The 22,419-nt window shown below is 39.6% G+C and overlaps 1 protein-coding gene across 1 annotated transcript in view; it reads right to left on the bottom strand.

The window, feature by feature from the left end:
* Positions 1–22,419, bottom strand: part of CXCL16 (C-X-C motif chemokine ligand 16) — a 122,578-nt gene that overhangs the window by 19,029 nt on the left and 81,130 nt on the right. Inside the window, exon 4 of the mRNA XM_078669380.1 lies at positions 7,203–7,445. Within this exon, the coding sequence (XP_078525506.1) occupies positions 7,203–7,445 (243 nt within the window). The remainder of the gene's footprint in view (positions 1–7,202; positions 7,446–22,419) is intronic.

A 22,419-nucleotide genomic window follows, 5' to 3' on the forward strand; every position in this document is an offset into this window, starting at 1 on the left:
TGGCCATCGCACGCCAACACAACCTCAACATAATCTCCTACGCCGACGACACCCAGCTGATCCTCTCCCTGACCAACGACCCCGCCACCGCCAGAGCCAACCTGCACGAAGGGATGAGAGATGTAGCCGAATGGATGACGACCAGCCGCCTGAAACTGAACTCGGACAAGACGGAGGTCCTCATCCTGGGCTCCTCGCCCTCCGCCTGGGATGACTCCTGGTGGCCCCCCGCCCTGGGCACCGCACCCAAACCGACGGACCACGCACGCAACCTGGGCTTCATCCTGGACTCCTCCCTCTCCATGACCAGACAAGTAAACGCCGTCTCCTCGTCTTGCTTCAACATCCTGCGCATGCTACGTAAGATCTTCCGGTGGATCCCCACCGAGACGAGGCAGACGGTCACCCAGGCCCTCGTCACCAGCCGACTGGACTACGGCAACGCCCTCTACGCCGGAACCACCGCCAAGCTCCAGAAGAGACTCCAGCGGATCCAGAACGCCTCGGCCAGACTCATCCTCGACATCCCCCGACGCAGCCACATCTCCGGACACCTGAGAGATCTGCACTGGCTCCCGATCAACAAGAGAATCACCTTCCGTCTCCTCACCCACGCACACAAAGCCCTACACGACCAAGGCCCGAGCTACCTCAACAACCGGATCAACTTCTACACTCCCAAGCGCCTCCTCAGATCAACCAACCACGCCCTCGCCGCCGTCCCCCGCATCCGAAGAGCGACAACAGGAGGAAGGTCCTTCTCCTACCTGGCCGCCAAGACCTGGAACTCACTCCCGACCGACCTGCGCCTGACCCAAGACCACCTCTCCTTCAGGAAGAAGCTCAAGACCTGGCTGTTCGAGCAGTAACGCCCCCCCCCCCCCCCCACCCAGCGCCTTGAGACCCTACGGGTGAGTAGTGCGCTCTATAAATGACCTGACCTGATTGAAAGTTAGAAAAATGTGCTTACTAGATTTTGCCAACGTCACCCAACTTCCACTTGGATGGTTAAGCCATTTTGCAAGGATGTGTAGGACTAGGGTCAAAGGCAATGTTGTTTATTGACGGGGACGACAAGTACACTAAGAGGGTGTGGAGTTTACAGGATGTTGAAAAGGAGTAGGGACGGAAGTTTAGACCCAAGGCAAAGTTTGTAGTCAATAACGAGTGTGTGGCCCTCATGATTTGACTATAACTCGATGTTCAGACATGAGGAAGAGCCATTTTTGAGCCTAAAGATATTAGCTCCACTGCTATCTAGAAAGCAATGTCACAGTGTTGGTAAATGTGTGGGCTTATATAGTGTTTATATGACCAATATTCTTAGCTGGGTTCTTCAATATGACCTCAATATCATTATCAATCCCAGGTCTAAGATCAGATAATTGACTAGGAAGACACCAATGTTGTGGTGGTAGAGAATAATGCCAGGGATGTCTTTTAGGGAAAGTTAGATTTTAGGTACATAATTTATAGTGAACCGATAGGCACTACATGTGAATCATCGTCCAATGAGGATTCCGGTTGCTATCGGGAAGGAAGTGAAGCAAACAATGATATGATTGATGGATGTCCCCTGGTCATAACCCCAAAAAATAAAATGGTAAATTAAGGTTCTGCGTCGGCCTTTGAAGCCTGAATCAAAACATTTTGTCTACAGCTTCCCTCTGCCTAACATCAGCGAGATGGTTTTCATGTTAAAGGGAGGTAACTATTTTTCAATTCTGGACTTTCGGAGCACCTACCATCAAATTAAGTTGCACCCAGATTTCCAACATGCTCAAAGCTTTTGTAACAACTTAACAAATTAAACCGCATCCCTTTGGTCTTGCTTTGACTATGGGTATTTTTCAGAGCATGATGTCTGATATCTTTAAGGGACAAGCACCAGTTGTTTTTTTCGAGGTTGACATTATGATCTTTGAGTGCAATTTGATTCTGAAACAAGAGTGGACAAGTTGAGTAGAGCTGGAATGACATGTGAGTACAACTGCCAGTTCCTTAAACAATAGATTGAATATCCAGGATAAGCCATTGTGCACAGGGTGTGAAGGCACAATCTGACCATGTCAAGGCCATAAAAGGGATAAAGATGAGTCAAGATCCTTTATGGGCCTTTTGGAGTATTGTGTGAAATGTGTCAAGAATCTCTGGGATAAAACGGACCGCTGAGAGCATTGCAGAAGAAGGGAACAAAATTGTAGTGGCAAATTCAGGAGGTCAAAGCATTTGAAATTGTGAATTCTAAGATCCTCACAAGTTTTGATGTTAGGAGAAGAACTAGTACAACTGTGGATGCAGCGGGAGTGGCCACTTGGGCTGTTTTGTCTGATGTTCAACGTAGTTTTGAGAGAACTCTTGATTTTAAACCACGCTCTTTAAAGGAAGAGGAGAATAATCACCCCATTATAGAAAGGGAGGCTTTGGCATGGGCATTGGATCACTTCTCAAGTTATGTGTGGGGTGTGAATATGATCCCAGACGTTTATTGAAAGCATTGCAGCCTCGGGGCACATGCAGTGTGTCCACACGCTTGGCTTAGCCGGCAGCTCATCTGAACAGCTAGAAGTACAAGTTAGTGTTTGTCTCAGGGTGGAACAACAAGAAGGCTGAGTGTCTAGATAGATCACCTTTACCATTTGTGTTAGTTGAGAGAGACGAAGACTTAGGAGGTGGTGGGTAGGGTGGATGACTTTTTGGTGTCCATCACTATGGATGAGTGGGCCGCTGCGCAGGAGAAAGATTACATTTTGGAAGAAGTGTGGAGCTTGTTGAGGAAGGAGTGACCTGGGGAGAGGGGTGTGAATGTTGGAGCGAATATTTTCTTTAAGATGTTGAATCAGCTGTCCCTTGGAAGGGGGCTGCATTGAAATGTGATGGAGAAAGGTTTATACCACCTCATAGTTAAGGAAGAGATTATGTAAACTTGTTCATGAAGGTGTAAGAGCCCCTTTCAGAGGGCTACGGGACACGGAGGAGCTACTGGGCCCAAACATTGTGGTAGAGGCCTTTTACTCCTGATGTCCCAGGGCCGACCTACTAAAGATCCTGAGCAACTGAGCTGAGTACACCGTCTGTACTTGCCTCTCAGTGGTAGCTGGAGGGGCGGGTGTAGATACAGGTCAGTGAAAGTGGACACGACTTATAACTCAAACTGCACACAGTAGTAGCAATAAATCAATGTCCAATTCAATGCTTGCTTTTATAGCAAATTTTTTTATTTGATTTCTAACTCTACACATGCAAAGGTATGTGTCATTCAAAAGCAATAACACAATCCCCCTTGAGGTCGGGGCTCTACTAGTTGTCAGGCAAATTCCTGTCTCACCCTCCTCTGTGTAACATATTCAAGTTATCACTGGTGGCTGCATCCAGGGAATGCAGACTATTAGACTGTATTCAAGACTTTTCCCTCTGACTCTTCAAGAACTAGTCATAAGAGTCTATGCAGAAACACCATTAGCAGAAAGTCCCCCCGGGGCCTGAAAGCCAAAGTTCCAGTCTTACCTGCTCTGGCAGTATGGCAGTATTTAGCAGTGCAGCAAGTGCCCTCTCCTCGGGCGCTCACAAGTCCGGATACTGTACAGCAAAGTAGTGACACTCACTGAGTACGAGGCAGCACCCGAAGCCGCAGGCTCTACCTGTTAAGCAGCGCTGGCAGTTCATTCTAATGATCAAAGCTTCTCCTGCTTGGTAGACACAAAAATATCGAGGTTACCATCTCCTCAGTGGTGTCCTGGTGATCCTCAAGGAATCCATCAGGTGCAGATAACAGTGTGCAGGCTTGACCCGTTAGTCACAGCAGTATTCCTCCGGTCTGGGCAATGGCCCGAATCCTTGGCTAAGGTTTTATCGGCAGGCCCTCATAGCATTCGTGGTTGCAGCGGTACTCACGATCTGGGAACAGACTATCCTTATGTGCTCACAGTACGCTGGCCCTTCCTGGCATACAAGGTCTCTGATTTCTGCAGGCACAAGTCCTGCTCTCCTGGCTCACCTGCGACCCCTTCCAGCATACAGGGTCACTAAGGCAGCCCAGCCTGGTGCTTCCGGCACTGGACTTCCGATACAGCTTAAAACAAGGCAGCCCTCTCCTGGCATACGGTGGTCGCAGGGATGATACTGCACACAGACAACGGACCGATCAATGCACAGCCTCACTCAGGGAATCCTCGTGCAGGGCTCCACACTGGACCCCTCTCCCTATAAATGCCAACATCTCCCTCATAGGGCACACTGGTCTTGGCAAGCAGGACCGGCAATGGTGTCCTCTGTGTTGATCCCTCACCCAGCAGAAAGATTAGCAGGCCTTGGTAACCAGTCCTGGTCACAGGCAGAAGTCTAGCAGTGCTTCCCCTTCTCACACTGCCCATCTGGCTGCTTGGCTGATGACACATTTTGGGGGACTCAGCCTCCCTTCCTTATAGTCCTTTTCTAGACACCAAATGTGATTTACAGTCTGAGACTTTGAAGTTTTATGTTGGGGCTCTGCTTCTTTGCAAGTGAACACTTCTCTCTTTTTTCTTTACTCATGAAAGATGTTTGTCACAGCAGGCAAGACTCTGAAGCTCATTGGCCCATAACACCACTCATGCGAGTGACCAGAGTTCACACCTGAATGTCAGCAACAGTGATATGTACGTCAGAAGGTTAATCCCAGCCCCCAGCCCTTCTGTTTATGAATCCCTTATCACCTCCTCGCTGTTTCTGAGATGTGTCCAGTCCCTTACCCTGTGATTTATCAATGAGTCAAAGAGCAGTCTTTTGAAGTGTAAAGGAAGTTTCCTCCTTCTCCCTCCAGTGTGTCCCACCCAGCTCATAGAAATGCAGCAATACAAAAATCTGTTTGGGGTGATTCCTCCCTTCCCCATGTCTTTACAATGGAGGCCTGGGCTTCCCACAATGGAACCCAGGGTCCGCCATATAATGTACAATTGCAGGCACACTTGTTTAGAGTCCATTCGCAGCACACTTACTGTCTAGCACTAGTACCTCCATGTATTGTACTTGTACACATGTGTTCTGTGCACACACACATACTCAGCCTGCGCACACTGTTCTGCACTGAAGCTTTTCTAACTTTGACCAAGGTGTGTTATTTACAAATACACACACTTCCAGAAGACACACTAACCATGTGTGCTACACAATACTTCACTCTTTATGTATTGTAGTTCACACAAGCACACATACACACCCAGCATATATTTTCATTGCACACACACTGCACAGTGGTACATCATTCATGTCATGTATTCTTCCCGGGCACACATATTCAGCATATTCAGATTCATAATCTTCCATGTACTGCACACTACTGCTCTATCCCTGTACGGTACCCTTCCCAGGCACCCCTTCAACCAGCATAGAGTCACTACTCCTGCGCTATGCAGCACTCCACAGCTACCTGATGTAAGCCAAGGGTGAGTTAAGCACACAGAAGCAGCACTTTAAAAAAATTAACTGAGCCTCTAGGCCTCACACCAGTAAAACAGGGTAAAAAGGTCCTGTTCACTACTACTGATCACTACATGGTATGTGGGCAGCACAGGGATTGTGCAGCTTAATTCCTGGTGAAGACGGTCGCCTTCCACCACTAACAATATCGCTTTGGGAAACCCTATCGATCAAACAGATCGTAAACCATGAGACAGGCTTGTGTCATGGCTCACAACCATGATCCATGTTTGCCTTAGACAAAAAACAGCAATAGGGATGTAGACAACAGTACAGTTGGGCACCCAGGGCAGGGGTACAGGTCTTTATCATGCAGAGGACTTTTCAGTCTCAACAGAAGGTCACTTAGAGCAGACTATGAGTGTAAATCATGTTGAGGTAGCCAAAGATGTTTGAAGAGGTTATTCAATGGCAGCGTGAGTGTGATATACGTAAAGAGAGAACATTTTGAAGGTGGAAGGAGGTGTGGATTAGCACATACAAGATCCTTGTCTGCTATGGAGGAGGTGTACAGGTTCACTATACCTTAACCATATGGCTAAAGTAGTTTTTGAGATGACCTTGAAAGATAGGTTGGATGTGGAAAGAATCGTGCTGAAAGCCGTATGGACACACATCGGTTCTGGGAACAAAGCCAAAGTTCAAATGCTTTTCTTTATGATGAGAGGACTTGTTGGTTAGACCAAATTGAATCCAGGTTGGTTGAAGGAGGTTACTGAGCATGATGGCATGTGTGAGGTTGAGAAGATAAAACAGTATAGCAGTAGCAAGTGGGTCAATGAAGAGGATTGGGAAAAAGTGAAGCCTAGATGGTTTGTTTACGTTTAAAGGCCCATACAAAGTTATTACCACAAGAGGGAATTATGTAAAGGTGCAGAATGGCGAGAGATGCAACAGGCACAGAGGTATTGTAGAGGAAGTCTCAATGGCCAAACAACTTATGAGGTGGATGACAGTGGTAGTAGTCGTGGTGCCACGCTGATGTCAGATGCTAAGTGTTTGAGGGGCATAGTGGTTCATCAGGACAGTTGGGCACAGATGGGGGGCATCAAGGTTCTTATGTTTCTTATACCCTTGATGGGGTTGGGTGTGGCACCTTGGGATCCAAAGACCTAGAGCGAGCAGGGCTCTCTGCATGCTTACTTCTACCTACTGCCTCCTTATTTTTATTGTTTCTACTATAACCTTTAATCTTATGCTGCAATTTTAAATGTATATGCTTTTATATCTATTTTTAATACAGTATTGCTTTTAGAAAGAACTATTTTAAAACAAGTATAGATGAGATGCTATGGAAGAAATCTATTATTACGTAATGCCATTGAGAAAATATGAAAATAAGAGGCATGGACAAAGATATCTGCAGATAAGAGGTGCTGTCAACGTTGACTGTGAACATGGGAATACATATTGCTCTGACAAAGAGTTAGTCCATGATAAAAACAGACATAAGACTGATGCCAAGAAGGTATCCTGTTGACGGGTCATTCATTTTTGTTGCAGCCTAGAGTACTCCTTAACCCCTTCCATGCTGATGACGAGCTCAGCTCGTCATCAGCGTTACCTGCCATGTGCTGATGACGAGCTGAGCTCGTCATGAATCGCGGTAATTTTAAAAATGCCGCATACAGCGGGAAAAACGGCTGCACGCATGCGGTTAATACACAGGGACGCTAATGTCCTTCCTTATGTTGAGTTCTGTCCCCTCCTTTTCCCCACATTGGACCTTTGTGCCCAAAACTCACCTGCTAATGCATCATTATTGGTCTCGTTGGTTGCATCATTCTTTGGCTCCAGGATTATCTTGGACTCATCTTTCTCAGTGAAGTGAGGGTTCTTGGGTGTTGACGTTGGATGAGTAGTCAATTCTGATCCTTTGGTTGTGATGAGGACAACTGCTGGAGCAGGGGCAGTGGAGGCCCTTGTGGTGGTGACTTGGGCAGGGGCGGGAGTTGGTTTTTTAGCTTTTCTTTTGCATGGCATGAAGTCTGTGGGAAAAGATTTAAAATGCATTTTAAAGCAGTATCTTTCAATAAATAACAGAGAAAAATAGAGAACAATAACAGAGTAGAGCATAGGAGCCCGTGCAATGATGCGGTGAGCTGGCTCAGCGCAGAGCTGAGCGTTTGTGTTTTTTACACGCGTGTTTAAACATATAACCCGGAATTTCACTGAGTTAATGTATGAACTTTAGACCGAAAACATTGGAAATAGAGGCAATGTCTGCTGGCTGCTTCTGGCTCCTTGTGTATAAATCTCAAAAAGTAATTCTGAGAAATTGTGGGCTATATATTGAAAAAGTACACCTTGTACACAACAAAACACAGACGCTTAACTATGCGCTTAGCCAGTATGGCTGATGGAGTGCAAAATAGCATATGATGTCTACACCAACATGCAGAAACACAGAGCACAACATACAGAGCACAAAACAATGCGAATTAAAGGATTAAAGAATAAGATACCAGGTTATGTATGAGTTGTAAAACACAGGAAGCAAACACTTAGCATAAAATACAAAGCACGAAAAGAATTTGAACTAAAAGCAAGTGTTAGAAGAAGAGTGAAAACTGAAGGATCCACATAAAACGGTGCAAACAATGGTCCACAAATAGAAGGGGCAGCAACCTAATAAACACAAAATGCGAAATACTGACTTACAAAATACAGACTGAGTTAAAAAAAAAATGGAGTGGATCATAAGGTGAAGGAGTACCAAGTGCGAGAACAAAGTGTAGGAGTATTCAGTGCCAAGATAACGATGTCAGTCAGTCAGTCAAATATCTTTTATTCGGTTACATTAATTTGGAACCATAAAAAGTACATATGACAGGTGCATAATGCACTAAAAACATTGTAAGAATGGCAGAGGAGAAAATCAATACATCAGTACATGGTAAAGTTTTAAAAACGGTTATTACATAAGTAGTTTTTACAGAGTAAAATTCATTAACACGCTATAAAAAGATTAAAAAGATTTAAAACAGCGTTAATCAAAGTTAGTGCGATATTTTATACATGATTTTAAAAAGCTAGCTACACTCTTTGCAATATATTCAGATTCCAAGTATTGCAACGCCAAGTAAGCAGGGCGACAGGATCTCAATCCCATTATGCGCAGCAATGGAATAATCCAACGCTTGCGAGGGAACTCATAATATTTACGACACAGCACTACATGAATTGTCGACTGGGCAGATGTACCGTCACAGGTACATTTTATGATGGTAGGTGACCAGTCCTGCTGTTTTGGGAATGAGACTATGCAGTAGAAGGAATTAAAACGAAACCTTGTCAAAAGATATTTCTCGTATGAACTAAGGTGAAAGGTTAGGTAGGGTTAGATACCCGGTGCATTTTGGACTGTTAAAATCTGGACGTTCGAGGGTTTATGCAGTTCTTGGGATAAACGCAATTCCCTTAAGTGGCTTAAACATAACTTTTTTAGATCTTTCCTTGTAATGTCCGTCAAAGGGGAGGGCTCTACAAAGTAGGAAATATGGTCCAAGTCTCTGAAAAAGTAAGCCAGGGAATTTTTGACCAGTTTGCCAGGCCCAAACAGTCTGTTATAAGTGAGCGAGTTAGGTGACACTGTGTCTTTGTCCAAATTCGGTGCCACAAAAGAATGGGTTGGGATCTGATGTTATCGATTAAGTAGTCCATACCCAACTCGATGTGGCAACCGTACATAGGCGCACTTTGGGGTACTGCCAGTAAATATCTTACAAATCCATTCTCTACCAATTGTAGTGTGTCAATATCGGCATATCCCCAGAACCCTGCACCATAGACTGCTACACTATGGTACTTTGCGTAGTAAATTTTTTGTAGTTCTGCTGGGGATGGCTTTCCTAGTTTCCTTGAGAAGGAGACTAACGCCGAAGTAGCTCTTTGGAAAAGTAATTTCTTGCTGCTCATGGCCTGTTTCCAACACAGTTTATCATCCACCAAGATGCCCAGATAAGGATACACCTTGGTACATTCCAGCTTAGTTTTATCGATGTAAATTGATTTTGGTTTCTTTAACCCTGTGCCTGAGTGCATTACATAGGTTTTTCCAATATTCACTTTCAAACCCAGCGATGACATACATTTACAGTATTTATTGAGCTAGTCCTGCAGTTGAATTGGAGTTCTAGCTAAAATTACCGAGTCGTCCGCGTATAATAGTGCGTGAATGGGGCGATGATTAATGGATGGAAGGTCCTGGCTCCCTTCCAATATGGCCAATTCTAGGCCATTGAAACGATGTAAATATACAGAGTGCAGAAAATCAGTTGAAAACAGGATGAAAAAACAATCTATAAAACATAAAGGTATGAAACAATGTGCTCTAATCTGAGTGTCAGTATATATATATATATAACTATGGTTTTCGTAGTGTAGAAAATATACATATATATATAGGACATCTAGCGGTGATTTACCTACCTGGCCCCCAGTCCAAGTCTATAAAACAAGCATTTTCGTTTCTTTAGTTAAGCAGATGGTGTGAGTTGACTCCAACCATTTTCACAGAACCAGAGAAATAGACAATAAAAAGGACAAACAGCAGCAAACAGGTGGGCAAAGGAAGAACAGCAACAAGGGGAGGAGGGCGGGAGGCTTAAGGACCAGTGGTAACAAACTGGGAGAGAAGATGGCCTGTAGATGCAATCGCATGGAGTGCTCTATAGGAAATGAAAATAAAATGAAAAAAGAGTACGTAGCTAATATCCAGTGACAGGTTGCTGTACTTGGGTCAAGCTCCACGGCATGCAAGCAGAGCCGAAAGACGTGCAAAGTGAAAGCAGACGACGTGGTGACCAATCAGAAGTATGTAAATTAGAGCGTCGTTGGAATCAACTAATGGTAAGGTCAGGAAGTATTAGACGAGTACTAGTCCCTTTTAAGGTTTGTTTTAATTCAAGAGATATCGCAAGTGCTGTGCAGGCAAAACCATAAAAAAATCAATGATTTCAAACCACTGTGCTATCTTTACCTGAAGGTGGATCGGCTAAAACTGAATAGCAGTCAGGGATCTCTCCTTCGCACAGGAGGGTGAAGCATACAAATGGTCTGGATGCTCTGATGAACCGAATGTCTGACAAAATATCGAGATTCACAATATCGACGTACAAAAATATCGGAGCAAAACTATCGAAATCAAAAATATCGGGTTCCTATACTTAACTAGATATATACACAAATATCGATTTTTTAATATCGATATACAAAAACATCATTTACTTTTATATCGACTACATTAACATCGGAAAACAAAAATATCGCTATCTACAAAAAATAATGACATTAACTATAATATCGACATCAAAAATATCGTGCACTTCAATATCGGATTATCAGCTATATCGACTTTTTATATGCATCTGTTTGCATAATTAATTAACGTTTTATATGTTTTCACATCTAAATAAACACACAATACTTAAATTAATACTATAGACACACTATTAATTTGTCAAAAATATCCTATTGGTATAATTATATCACCTACACATATAAAAATATTCTATACTACTTTGTATAATTTTATAATTTGTTTTTGTTTTTCACTTCTATTACAAAGTAATCACAACTGAAGTTCAAATATACTAACTAACCAATCACAAACCTAATTTTTTAAATGAACCAATAGCAAAGTAATTACTACTGACACTCCCCTATATAAACAATTAAAATCTAAGCACAAACTACTTGCCAAAAGTCACTGAAGGAGATTCATCTCTATCCGAATTGCTGCACAACAACTAGAAGAACCAGACTATCAACCTACTATCACATCTTCTAAGTAAGTAAATAAAATAGAAAGTGCATTATTTGCTAATACTACTTACTTACCTGCTAAATACCCAGTGCCCCTTTGCTATTCATACTACTTAACATGCTAAATAATTATATGAAACTATTTTTTTTAGATACAACGAGTACTGAATATTCTACTCAAAATAACTGTGAACAAACCCTAGGAATACAGATTCTAATAACTATGTAAGAAATTTCACATTGATTCATTATGCGCACATAAATCTAAACACACAGAAATAATGACTTTTGCCCCACATATTTCTTTTTTTCTGTAGATTCTACTACTGAAAACTGCACTACTAATGAACTAAGGACATCAGTACTATTTCTCCAATACATTTTACTACGTAAGTATTATGCAACTGAAATAAATGTGGAAAAACAATACAAACATTTAGAACTGTTCTAATTATGTTCTATTATATATTGTTTATTTACAGAGCAAACACAAGGAATAGATATACAGACATAATACAGAACTCCACATTCTGAATAATACAGATAATAATCACAAAGTAAGTATATTAAGAACATAATTACCAGATAATCTATTAAAAAACATACCAACATGGTGATTATTCTAATACATATGTTCCTTTTTTATTTAAGATAACACTACAAACTACTCTCCAGAAGCTGAAGAAACAACTATACTGGCAAAGACCAACCTAAAAAAATATGTAAGTATCTTCACAATGTGAATCATGAAGATACACTTTTGTAGTAGAAATGAGCTCTAACATTGCAAATGTACCGAAACATTAATTAATAATATACTACTTTCATGTTTTTCATAACAGCTACAACAACATCACAAACAATTATCCCCAACTAAAGAAGCAAGCAGCTCCTAATTTTGCTGTAAATTCAAAAACACGTAAGTATAAACATTCCTACTTATCACTAACATAGATTATTTATCACATTTAATTTGACATTAACTATTATATATACATTTTATAGATATACAAAGTACAAAATGACCGAAGGAGCCGAATTTGTGACCAGCCAGAAAGGAAAACTATTACTATGCTACATGGGTTACACTTATACACAAGAAAAGCAATATGGCATGCAAGTTAATTGGAAATGTTGTAAATATTATTCTAACAAGTGCTATGGCAGAGCAACAACTAAAGAAGCTACAGTACTGTATACTAGGGAACACAATCATCCACCTAATGTTACTGAAATAGAAGTTAGAACAGCTTTGGAAAATATAAAAGAAGCTAGTACAGGTTCCCAAAAGCAAACAAATGTCATTTTAAAAGAAGCCATTCCTAAAATCCCCAAAACTGCCACAACTCAAATGCCAAATATCCTCTCCTTAAAAAGAACTATAGCACGAACTAAAAAAGCTACTACTTCTACAACACCATCTCCCAGAACATATCAGGATATAAATGTAACTGCTAACCAAATAATAACTTTAAATAAACAACCATTTATAGTTTACGACAATGAAAACAATGACAAAAGGCTTATAATTTTTGGTACCAGTATGAATTTAGTTAAACTGCAGCAAAGCCAATATTGGATGATGGATGGAACATTTAACATCTGTCCCAAACCATTTTTCCAATTATACATAATACATGGCCTCTACCACAACTGCAACATACCTTTGCTATATGCACTATTACCAAACAAAAATAATTCCACATATATGGAATTAATAAATATAATTAAACAAAAAACTAATGATTTTTCTCCTGAAAGTATCATTCTTGATTTTGAGCAAGCAATGCTCTCAACTATCATAAAAATCCACCCCCATACCTGCATTCAAGGCTGCTATTATCATTTAAACCAGTGTTTATGGAGACACCTTCAAAAAACTACCCTAAGTGTCGAATATGCTACAAACTCATCTTTTGCTTTCCAAATTAAAAAACTCATTGCACTTGCTTATGTACCTGAAACAGACGTAGCTGAACACTACAACATTCTTATAGACAGCCCCTTCTACAAACAAAATGAAGCTAAATTAAGTCCATTTCTCGACTACTTTGAAGACACCTGGGTAGGCAGACTCCACAGATCTGGCCACAGACGAAATCCCAAATTCCTCATACCCTGGTGGAACGTTTACAGAAGTACCCTTAACGGAGATTCAAAAACTAACAATGCAGTGGAAGGTTGGCACAATGCATTTGTACAATCAACTGGCAGAACCAAACCTACTCTAGAACATTTCATTAAATGCATACAGAAAGAACAGAGCTACCAGGAATTTAGAATGGACCAATCTGTAACTGAACTTGTCCCTAAAACATCCAAGCAAAATAAACAAATGCACAAGTACCTGGAAGAACAAGTTAAACTTTACCCTAGTACAAAAGGCATAGAATACCTAAATATCATTGCCAAAACACTACTCTAATTAATTCCCAAAATGTTATAAAACACTAAAATTATCACCTAAGTATGGAAAAATATGTAACGTGAGCTTCTAAAGTATTTAATGTATGCAATATATAGAGATAATATTATAATATATGCACACATTAAAACTAAATAACAAGTAAAAAACTATTCCATAATAAAAATAACATTACCCACCCACACAAAATAAGAAAGCAAGGACTTACCAATCATGTTGTCAATCCAATAACCTCCTTGTCCACCAAAGTAATCCAGGTAGTGCCAAATTAACCCAAAAAAAATGTAAAAATACAACTGTTCCAAAATTAAGACATCCACGTTATCCAGAGCCATCGAATAAGCATAAAAAACCCGAAAAATTTGAAAAATAGAAAGAATCGCTCCAGCAAAACCGAAAAATGTAAAGAAGTGTTTGTAAAGCAGTCTTGAATTAAACAAACAAACACTTCCTTTAAAAAAAAACGGAACTTCCGATGTAGCGTACACCTATGACAAAAACATAGAAAACAGACATTCCCACCCACATTAATTAGCTAGTAATTAGGTACAAACATATTAAAATAGATGATTTCACTTGTAGATATACCGTAAAAGACTAAACTTCACTCTATATATAATGAGTTAACTAACTAACACTACGTGTATATACCATAAGTAATTATCTGTTTTCGAAATCTAAAACATACCTCCCTCACATTCAACAACACAAAATATAAGGTCACTAATCTCAAAACATCATTAAAATACACATAAAACATATAAAATAAACCTTACCTGAAGCGACGTGAAGTGTCTCCCAACCGCGATCAGCCATTCTTCCAAATAACCCAAAACGACCTAACCCAGTTACAAAATAAAGCACCCAAATGCAATAAAATAGTCCCAAGTATAAAATATAATATATATACTTCACTAAATATGCAAAAATGAACATTAAGTTTCTATTATTGTAAAGAAATATTTACATTAATCCTACAATGATTTGATTAACAAATATGTAAATGAATGTAATAAATACATATTATGAAAAGAATAATATTTATATTAACAATGTCTAGAAATATAACTACATTGTCAAAAATTATAATAATAGAAAAATGTGTTAAAAATATGTGACTTACATAATACATATTTTATGTATTGAAATAAAGTGTAAAAAATACTTTTGTTATTTCTACATTTCTTTATGAAATTACAATATGTAAAAGAGATAATAAATAATATTCATTTTTGCACAAAAAGTATGAAAATAATAATGCTTCTGTATAGTTGCTTATCATTGTGTTTATAAAATATGTTTATAAAACCAAATGTAATAAAAAGATTTTTGTAATGAAATAACATTTTATTTGTGAAACATAAATAAAAATAATGTTTCTACAATCATGTTGAACTATTTGTATCATTATCTTACTATAATGTAACAACCTTATCAGAAATTTTGCACTGTATATTAAATGTGAGTATATGTTGGTCTCTAATAATTTAATTATTACTATACCAAATCCAGTGTACATTAAATTAAAACTGACCCTGAACCCAAAAAATACCCCTTTACCCAAAAACTGAAAACTGACCCTGAACCCTAAAAATACCCCTTTACCCAAAAACCCCAAACTGACCCTGAACCCTAAAAATACCCCTTTACCAAAAAACTGAAAACTGACCCTGAACCCTAAAAATACCCCTTTACCCAAAAACCCAAAACTGACCCTGAACCCTAAAAATACCCCTTTACCCAAAAACTGAAAACTGACCCTGAACCCTAAAAATACCCCTTTACCCAAAAACCCCAAACTGACCCTGAACCCTAAAAATACCCCTTTACCCAAAAACTGAAAACTGACCCTGAACCCTAAAAATACCCCTTTACCCAAAAACCCAAAACTGACCCTGAACCCTAAAAATACCCCTTAACCCAAAAACTGAAAACTGACCCTGAACCCAAAAAATACCCTTTATCCAAGAACTGAAAACGGACCCTGACCCCTAAAAATACCCCTTTACCCAAAAACTAAAAACTGACCCTGAACCCAAAAAATACCCCTTTTCCCAAAAACTGAAAACTGACCCTGAACCCTAAAAATACCCCTTTACCCAAAAACTGAAAACTGACCCTGAACCCAAGAAATACCCCTTTACCCAAAAACTGAAAACTGACCCTGAACCCTAAAAATACCCCTTTACCCAAAAACTGAAAACTGACCCTGAACCCAAGAAATACCCCTTTACCCAAAAACTGAAAACTGACCCTGAACCCAAGAAATACCCCTTTACACAAAAACTGAAAACTGACCCTGAACCCTAAAAATACCCCTTTACCCAAAAACTGAAAACTGACCCTGAACCCAAAAAATACCCCTTTACCCAAAAACTGAAAACTGACCCTGAACCCAAAAAATACCCCTTTACCCAAAAACTGAAAACTGTCCCTGAACCCAAGAAATACCCCTTTACCCAAAAACTGAAAACTTACCCTGAACCCAAGAAATACCCCTTTACACAAAAACTGAAAACTGACCCTGAACCCAAAAACTACACCTTTACCCAAAAACTGTAAACTAACCCTGAACCCAAGAAATACCCCTTTACCCAAAAACTGAAAACTGACCATGAACCCTAAAAATACCCCTTTAACCAAGAACTGAAAACTGACCCTGAACTCTAACAATACTCCTTTACCTAAAAATAATTATTATTATGTAATTACAAATTAATTATTAATTAACAATAACAATAAAGTTAATATATTAGCACATTAGCTGTAAAGAAATAAATTTAATTATTAATATTATTTTTTCCCAATTAATTTACAATAAGTAAAAAATATATATTAAACTAAATGAAGCTAATTAATATAATTAACTAATTTATATTAATTAATTACCAATTAATTATTATTTAAAAATATGTAAAAAATGATATTAATTAATTAACTAATTAATAATAATTAATTAACAATTATTTATTATTTAAAAATATATACAAAATTATATTAATTAATTAACTAGTTAATATTAATTAATTACCAATTAATTATTATTATTTAATTACCAATTTATTATTTAAAATTATGTCCAAAATTATATTAATTAATTAACTAATTAATAATAATTAATTACCAATTATTAATTTTGTACAATTATGTACGATATTATATTAATGAATTAACTAATTAATATTCATTAATTACCAATTAATTATTATATAAAATAATGTACAAAATTATATTAATTAATTAACTAATTAATATTAATTATTTACCAATTAATTATTAATAAAAAAAATTACAAATATATATTAATTTATTAATTATTTTTAAATTACTTCCCACCCTTATCCCCTATAAACCCAATAACCCGCTCCTAAAACTATATATGTTTTTAAAAAATATTTTTATATTAAATATATTGTAATTTTTTAATATAGACCTTTTTATCAAATTTTTATTTACAATTATTATATTTTTTCCTACACTATTTATTTTTTCCATTACTACACGATATTTTGTATTGTCGATATTTTGTCATACGATATTATTTTTTTCGATATTTCTACTTACTTACCTATTACGATATTTTTGTATCCGATATATTTGCTTCCCAATATTTTTTACCTTCGATATTTTCACTTCGATATTTTGTCTTTCCGATATTTTATTTTCGATATTTTGTCTGTGTACCGATGAACCTAAGGACACCTCTGAGAGAGGCGCACACTGAGTGAGCACTAACTGTGTGCCACTTATAGAAAGTGGCAAGCAGTTTGTGTGCCTCTGGTGACCTTTCTTGCCCCAGTGCCTGTGTCGATAATATGAAGCTGGTGCAAAGACTAACATATCCCCTCACCTCCATGGGGAATGCCCCAATGCCAATGAAGGAACTCCATCCTGATATTGGGCAGAAGAGAAAGGTGCATCTGCACAATGTGTATCACAGAATGTGCCACTCAAACCTTTGTGGGACCGTACAGTATTATGGTGGTACCCTAAGGTGCAAAGAAATAGATGCAAATGCCTGTTGAGTCATGGGGTACCTCTGTAATCCAGGAAATGTTATGTTCTCTTTCTAGGTCCTTTAAAGACTATGTGAACCCTTTACTGCACAAGTCCTTTCCCATTGAGGTGAGGCTTTCCCTCATGGCAGAGAGAGCACAAGGACTATTTGCCTGCTCATATTCTCTGCCACTATGACTGTGTATTTTGTCAGACATCCTTCCATCCCAAATGACTGGAAGGGATTCGGCATGATCACAACAGCAGGTCTGTTAAGAACAAGCTACATGTACTACATGAGTATTTATTTAGAATTAGACCTTAACATCCAATGCCACAGAATAGATATTGCAATAGAGTATGACCAAGGCAAAGCAACACCAGATCCGGTCGTTAGCCATGAAAACCCTTCACCAGCATTGAAGTACAGTGATTGTTTGATGCCTTTCCCTAGTGCAGCCGCCATTTAACTGCACTGGCCTGGCTGTGCAATGTGGCAATGGTTTGAACATAGGTACTGACAAACATTATCTGAGGGGCAATATAGTATGGTATGATAGGTGACTGAGCGCTGCATTGATGTGTCAAGGGCTGGAGGGCAGAATATAATGCACGTCATGTGGTACATTTTTAGAAGTTTTATTTAAAACCCCATCTCTAAATTAGAACTTTTAAGACAGATGAATCTAACCAGACATTAAGGCCACAACAGTAGGCCACAGAGGGATGGAGGCCCAAGTAGTGGCCCCCAAAGTCGCTTTCCAACAACCTTTCCACGTCGGAAAGCCTGACATGGAAAGGCTGTCAGAAACCAACATCATAATCCAGACGGAAAAGCTGTCCTGAAGGGATTATGGGTAGTTTCCGACTGGCCGGTGGGCTCCGTGAGCCCGTCGGAACCCTGTCAGATTGACTGGCTGGTTTACACTCCGACTGCGGACATTGAAATTCGGCGGTCAGAGTGTAAACCTACGATGTCGGTTAGTACGCATCTGAAGAGCGGTTGGAGGCTTTCCGATCGACATGGTAATGAGGCCCTTAGTGTATTAAGTATGAATACTGTGTCATACTATATGTGAGTGACAATTCCTTTACCATGCCGTTGAGTGAGACATGAATGTGTGTTATCACTATTCTCAAATAGTCAAGTGTACATTGGGAGTGCCTGGATTATGTAATTGGAATTAAATAAGTGTGGGACACCATGGATGCTGCAACTTCACCCCCTACTGCTCACAGATCCTGAGAAAATGACTTACCCTCCCTTGACCTTTTTATTCCCTTAAATGCAGCATTAGGAGCACTTGGAAAAAGACTCAATTAAGTGAGTGGAGTTGTAGAAAATCTTTGGCAGAACTCCCAACAAGGCAGGAAACTTACTGATGTGGGCAGACACCACTCTCTCAAGCCCACCACTAGATGTAGTCCAGGGGTTGGTTTTTAGAAATCGCTGCAGAAGATGTAACATTCAATGAAAATCAGAACAAGGAGCACACCCATACACAAAGTAGTTCCTTTGAGTGCCAGGAACTAATATGACTGTGTGATTTTCAAAACCAATATTATTTTTGCTTTTTACGATTTTGTTATATTGGTAAAGGCCCAGCAGATCTCTAAAGAATAAAGTTTTATAAAAACCATTAGAACAAAAGGCATTGATAAAGCCAAACTGATGGCAGCCAACACCAGACACTTTGGCTTTGCCAATGATGGTTTTTCAGTGGCACTGATTCTGGATGAAAATATGGACATCACAGTGAGATGAATTCCCAGCTGTCAAGGTTATAAAAAAAAGAATTCGCAAAAGGTCCCTGAACCCAAAAACTCATCATTCAAACAACAAACATAGTAAATAGATATTGTATCTCAGCTTTCTTTCAGAGGCTCTGTATCAATACACTGCTGACAAGCTATTCAGTTTACATGTACCTGAGTAGAACACAGTTCATTGTTAAAAACACAGTTAAGGTTCCAAATAGCTTTTAGTTTTTCAAGAGAAGGCAGAAGCAATAGTGAATTGGCACCTACTTTGATGTCCTTCATACAAACCTCTCTTCAGAGAACGGTATCTTGTTAGGTACAATTAACATCTTCCTGTGTCAGAAGCACCAATGAGACCACCGGCCACAGACTGGACTCTAAGGCCTTACCAGTTTCCATTCAGAACTAGGGCCCGATGTAGGTAAAATAGATTTACCGATTTTTAATTCCCGAATCATACCGATTCGGTAATTAAAAATCGGTAAATCTAAGGGGTTGAGATGTAGGAACATCCAGGGGCCAGATGTAGGTCGGTCGGTAACGGCCGAAAATCGGTATTTTCGTCCGTTACCGACCGGAAAATCAGATTTGGTATGTAGGGCCCAGAATTTTACAGATTCGGTAAATTTACCGATCGGTAAATTTACCGAATCTGTAAAATACCGAATCGGTATTTATACCTATTCGGTATTTTTGATATGTAGGTGTCTGAGTCTCTTCTGAGTCCCACAACCCTTACCGATTCTGTATTTTACCATCAAATATATTTGATGGTAAAATACCGATTCAGGTGTGCATGCACATGTGTGCATGCACACCTGTGCCATATGACAGGCAGACCTGCCCTTAGGGCAGGTATGCCTGCCACATGGCCCCCGAATCTTTTTTGGGGGTGCTAGAGGGTGTCAAAGTGACACCCCCTGCACCCTTGTCAAAATCTGTATTTACCGATTCGGTAAATACCGACCGGTAATGCCCCATTCATTCCTATGGGCTTCAAAGCCCATAGGAATGAATGGGCCATTATCGGTCGGTATTTACCGAATCGGTAAATACAGATTTTTACCGATTCGGTAGCAGGAACATCTGGATGTTCCTACATCTCAACCCCTTAGATTTACCGATTTTTAATTACCGAATCGGTATGATTCGGTGATTAAAAATCGGTAAATCTATTTTACCTACATCGGGCCCCAGATGTTCCTGCTACCGAATCGGTAAAAATCTGTATTTACCGATTCGGTAAATACCTACCGATAATGGCCCATTCATTCCTATGGGCTTTGAAGCCCATAGGAATGAATGGGGCATTACCGGTCGGTATTTACCGAATCGGTAAATACAGATTTTGACAAGGGTGCAGGGGGTGTCACTTTGACACCCTCTAGCACCCCCAAAAAAGATTTGGGGGCCATGTGGCAGGCATACCTGCCCTAAGGGCAGGTCTGCCTGTCATATGGCACAGCTGAACAGCATGCACACCTGAATCGGTAATTTACCATCAAATATATTTGATGGTAAAATACAGAATCAGTAAGGGTTGTGGGACTCAGAAGAGTCCCACCTACATATCAAAAATACCGAATAGGTATAAATACCGATTCGGTATTTTACAGATTCGGTAAATTTACCGATCAGTAAATTTACCGAATCTGTAAAATTCTGGGCCCTACATACCAAATCTGATTTTCCGGTCGGTAACGGCCGAAAATACCGATTTTCGGCCGTTACCGACCGACCTACATCTGGCCCCTAATGACTTAACAATTAAATCTCTTGAGCCACATGGCCTACAAAAATGGTTCAAAAGGCTCTGGAATCAGGGTGACCTCCCCACACAAGGGAACCAGACACAATGGTAGGGATGTGATGACACGGCCCTCTGGTTTGTCTGGGACAGGTGAGATTACAGGATAGTGCATACTGAAGGTAAAGGGAAGGCAAAGGATAGGAGTATTTGTAGTTCCTCATGCTTAATGGTGTTTTGTCTGTGCTTCTCTAGGCAAAGTAGGCTTATGGTGGTACTTCAACCCTTTTGGCAACCTAGCAGATTCTCCAGTTATCAGGGCTTTGTGCCATTCTTGCTGAGATTCTCTCCTTGCAGGGACAATCCAACTCCTTTCTATTGAGGCTAAGTGAGTACATCTTATCTCCATATGTAAAACTTCTTTCAAGAGTCCAGGCTCAACATCAGCCTTGTAAGAGCACTTTAACCCATCAGATGGTCTTGTTAATGCATATGTGTTTCTATGACAGAATATTTTAAGCAATAAGAATAAAACGTATAAAAGACTCCTTGCATGATAGAAATCAGCAATTTTTTTTGGGGGAGAAATTGTATAAATTACCTAAAAAAGTTATATTCATTAAGCAGACCCAAAAAATAAAAACATGATTAAACAATTTGTCTAAGTCTTTTTGACCGAATCCGCCATACCCACCCAAGATACTTCGAGGTGGCGCATGCATAAAATGAGCGAGTGTCTGAAAGTAATATCCTTAGTGCCACATTACAATGTCTTGTTCCCAGTGTAAGGCACATGGGTTTTAGCCATTTCGTCCGTGGAACTTTATAGACAGGACACTCGAATAAAAAATGAGGGACAGATTCATAACGCTGTGGGCAGAAAGGGCACCACGGGGCAGTCTGATAAGGAATTTTCCAGTGGCTTGTGAGTTCCATTAAGGGGAGAAGACCTATTCTAAATTTGAAATACAAGGATCTTTCCCGTGGGGCTGAGATAATGTCTAAATACAATTCTCTGATGGGGACATCTTTAGACTCCATGAAATTTCTAGACGATTTACAAATCGTTACAGAAGAGTTTCTTTTATTTGCCACCCATTTCCAGTAGAGTTGTTTTAGCACTAGTTTGGGCGGAGCCGTCTGTTGATGCCATGCTTCTTCTAGGCCCAGATTGGCAAGTAATGCTTTGATGTCCCTTAACCATTTTATTTTTGTCCAGCCTGTGGATTTAATTATCTCACGCAGGCCATCCGCATAACTTGAGAGC

This window comes from Lissotriton helveticus, chromosome 12 (assembly GCF_964261635.1).
Source record: "Lissotriton helveticus chromosome 12, aLisHel1.1, whole genome shotgun sequence".
Classification (NCBI taxonomy): domain Eukaryota; kingdom Metazoa; phylum Chordata; class Amphibia; order Caudata; family Salamandridae; genus Lissotriton; species Lissotriton helveticus.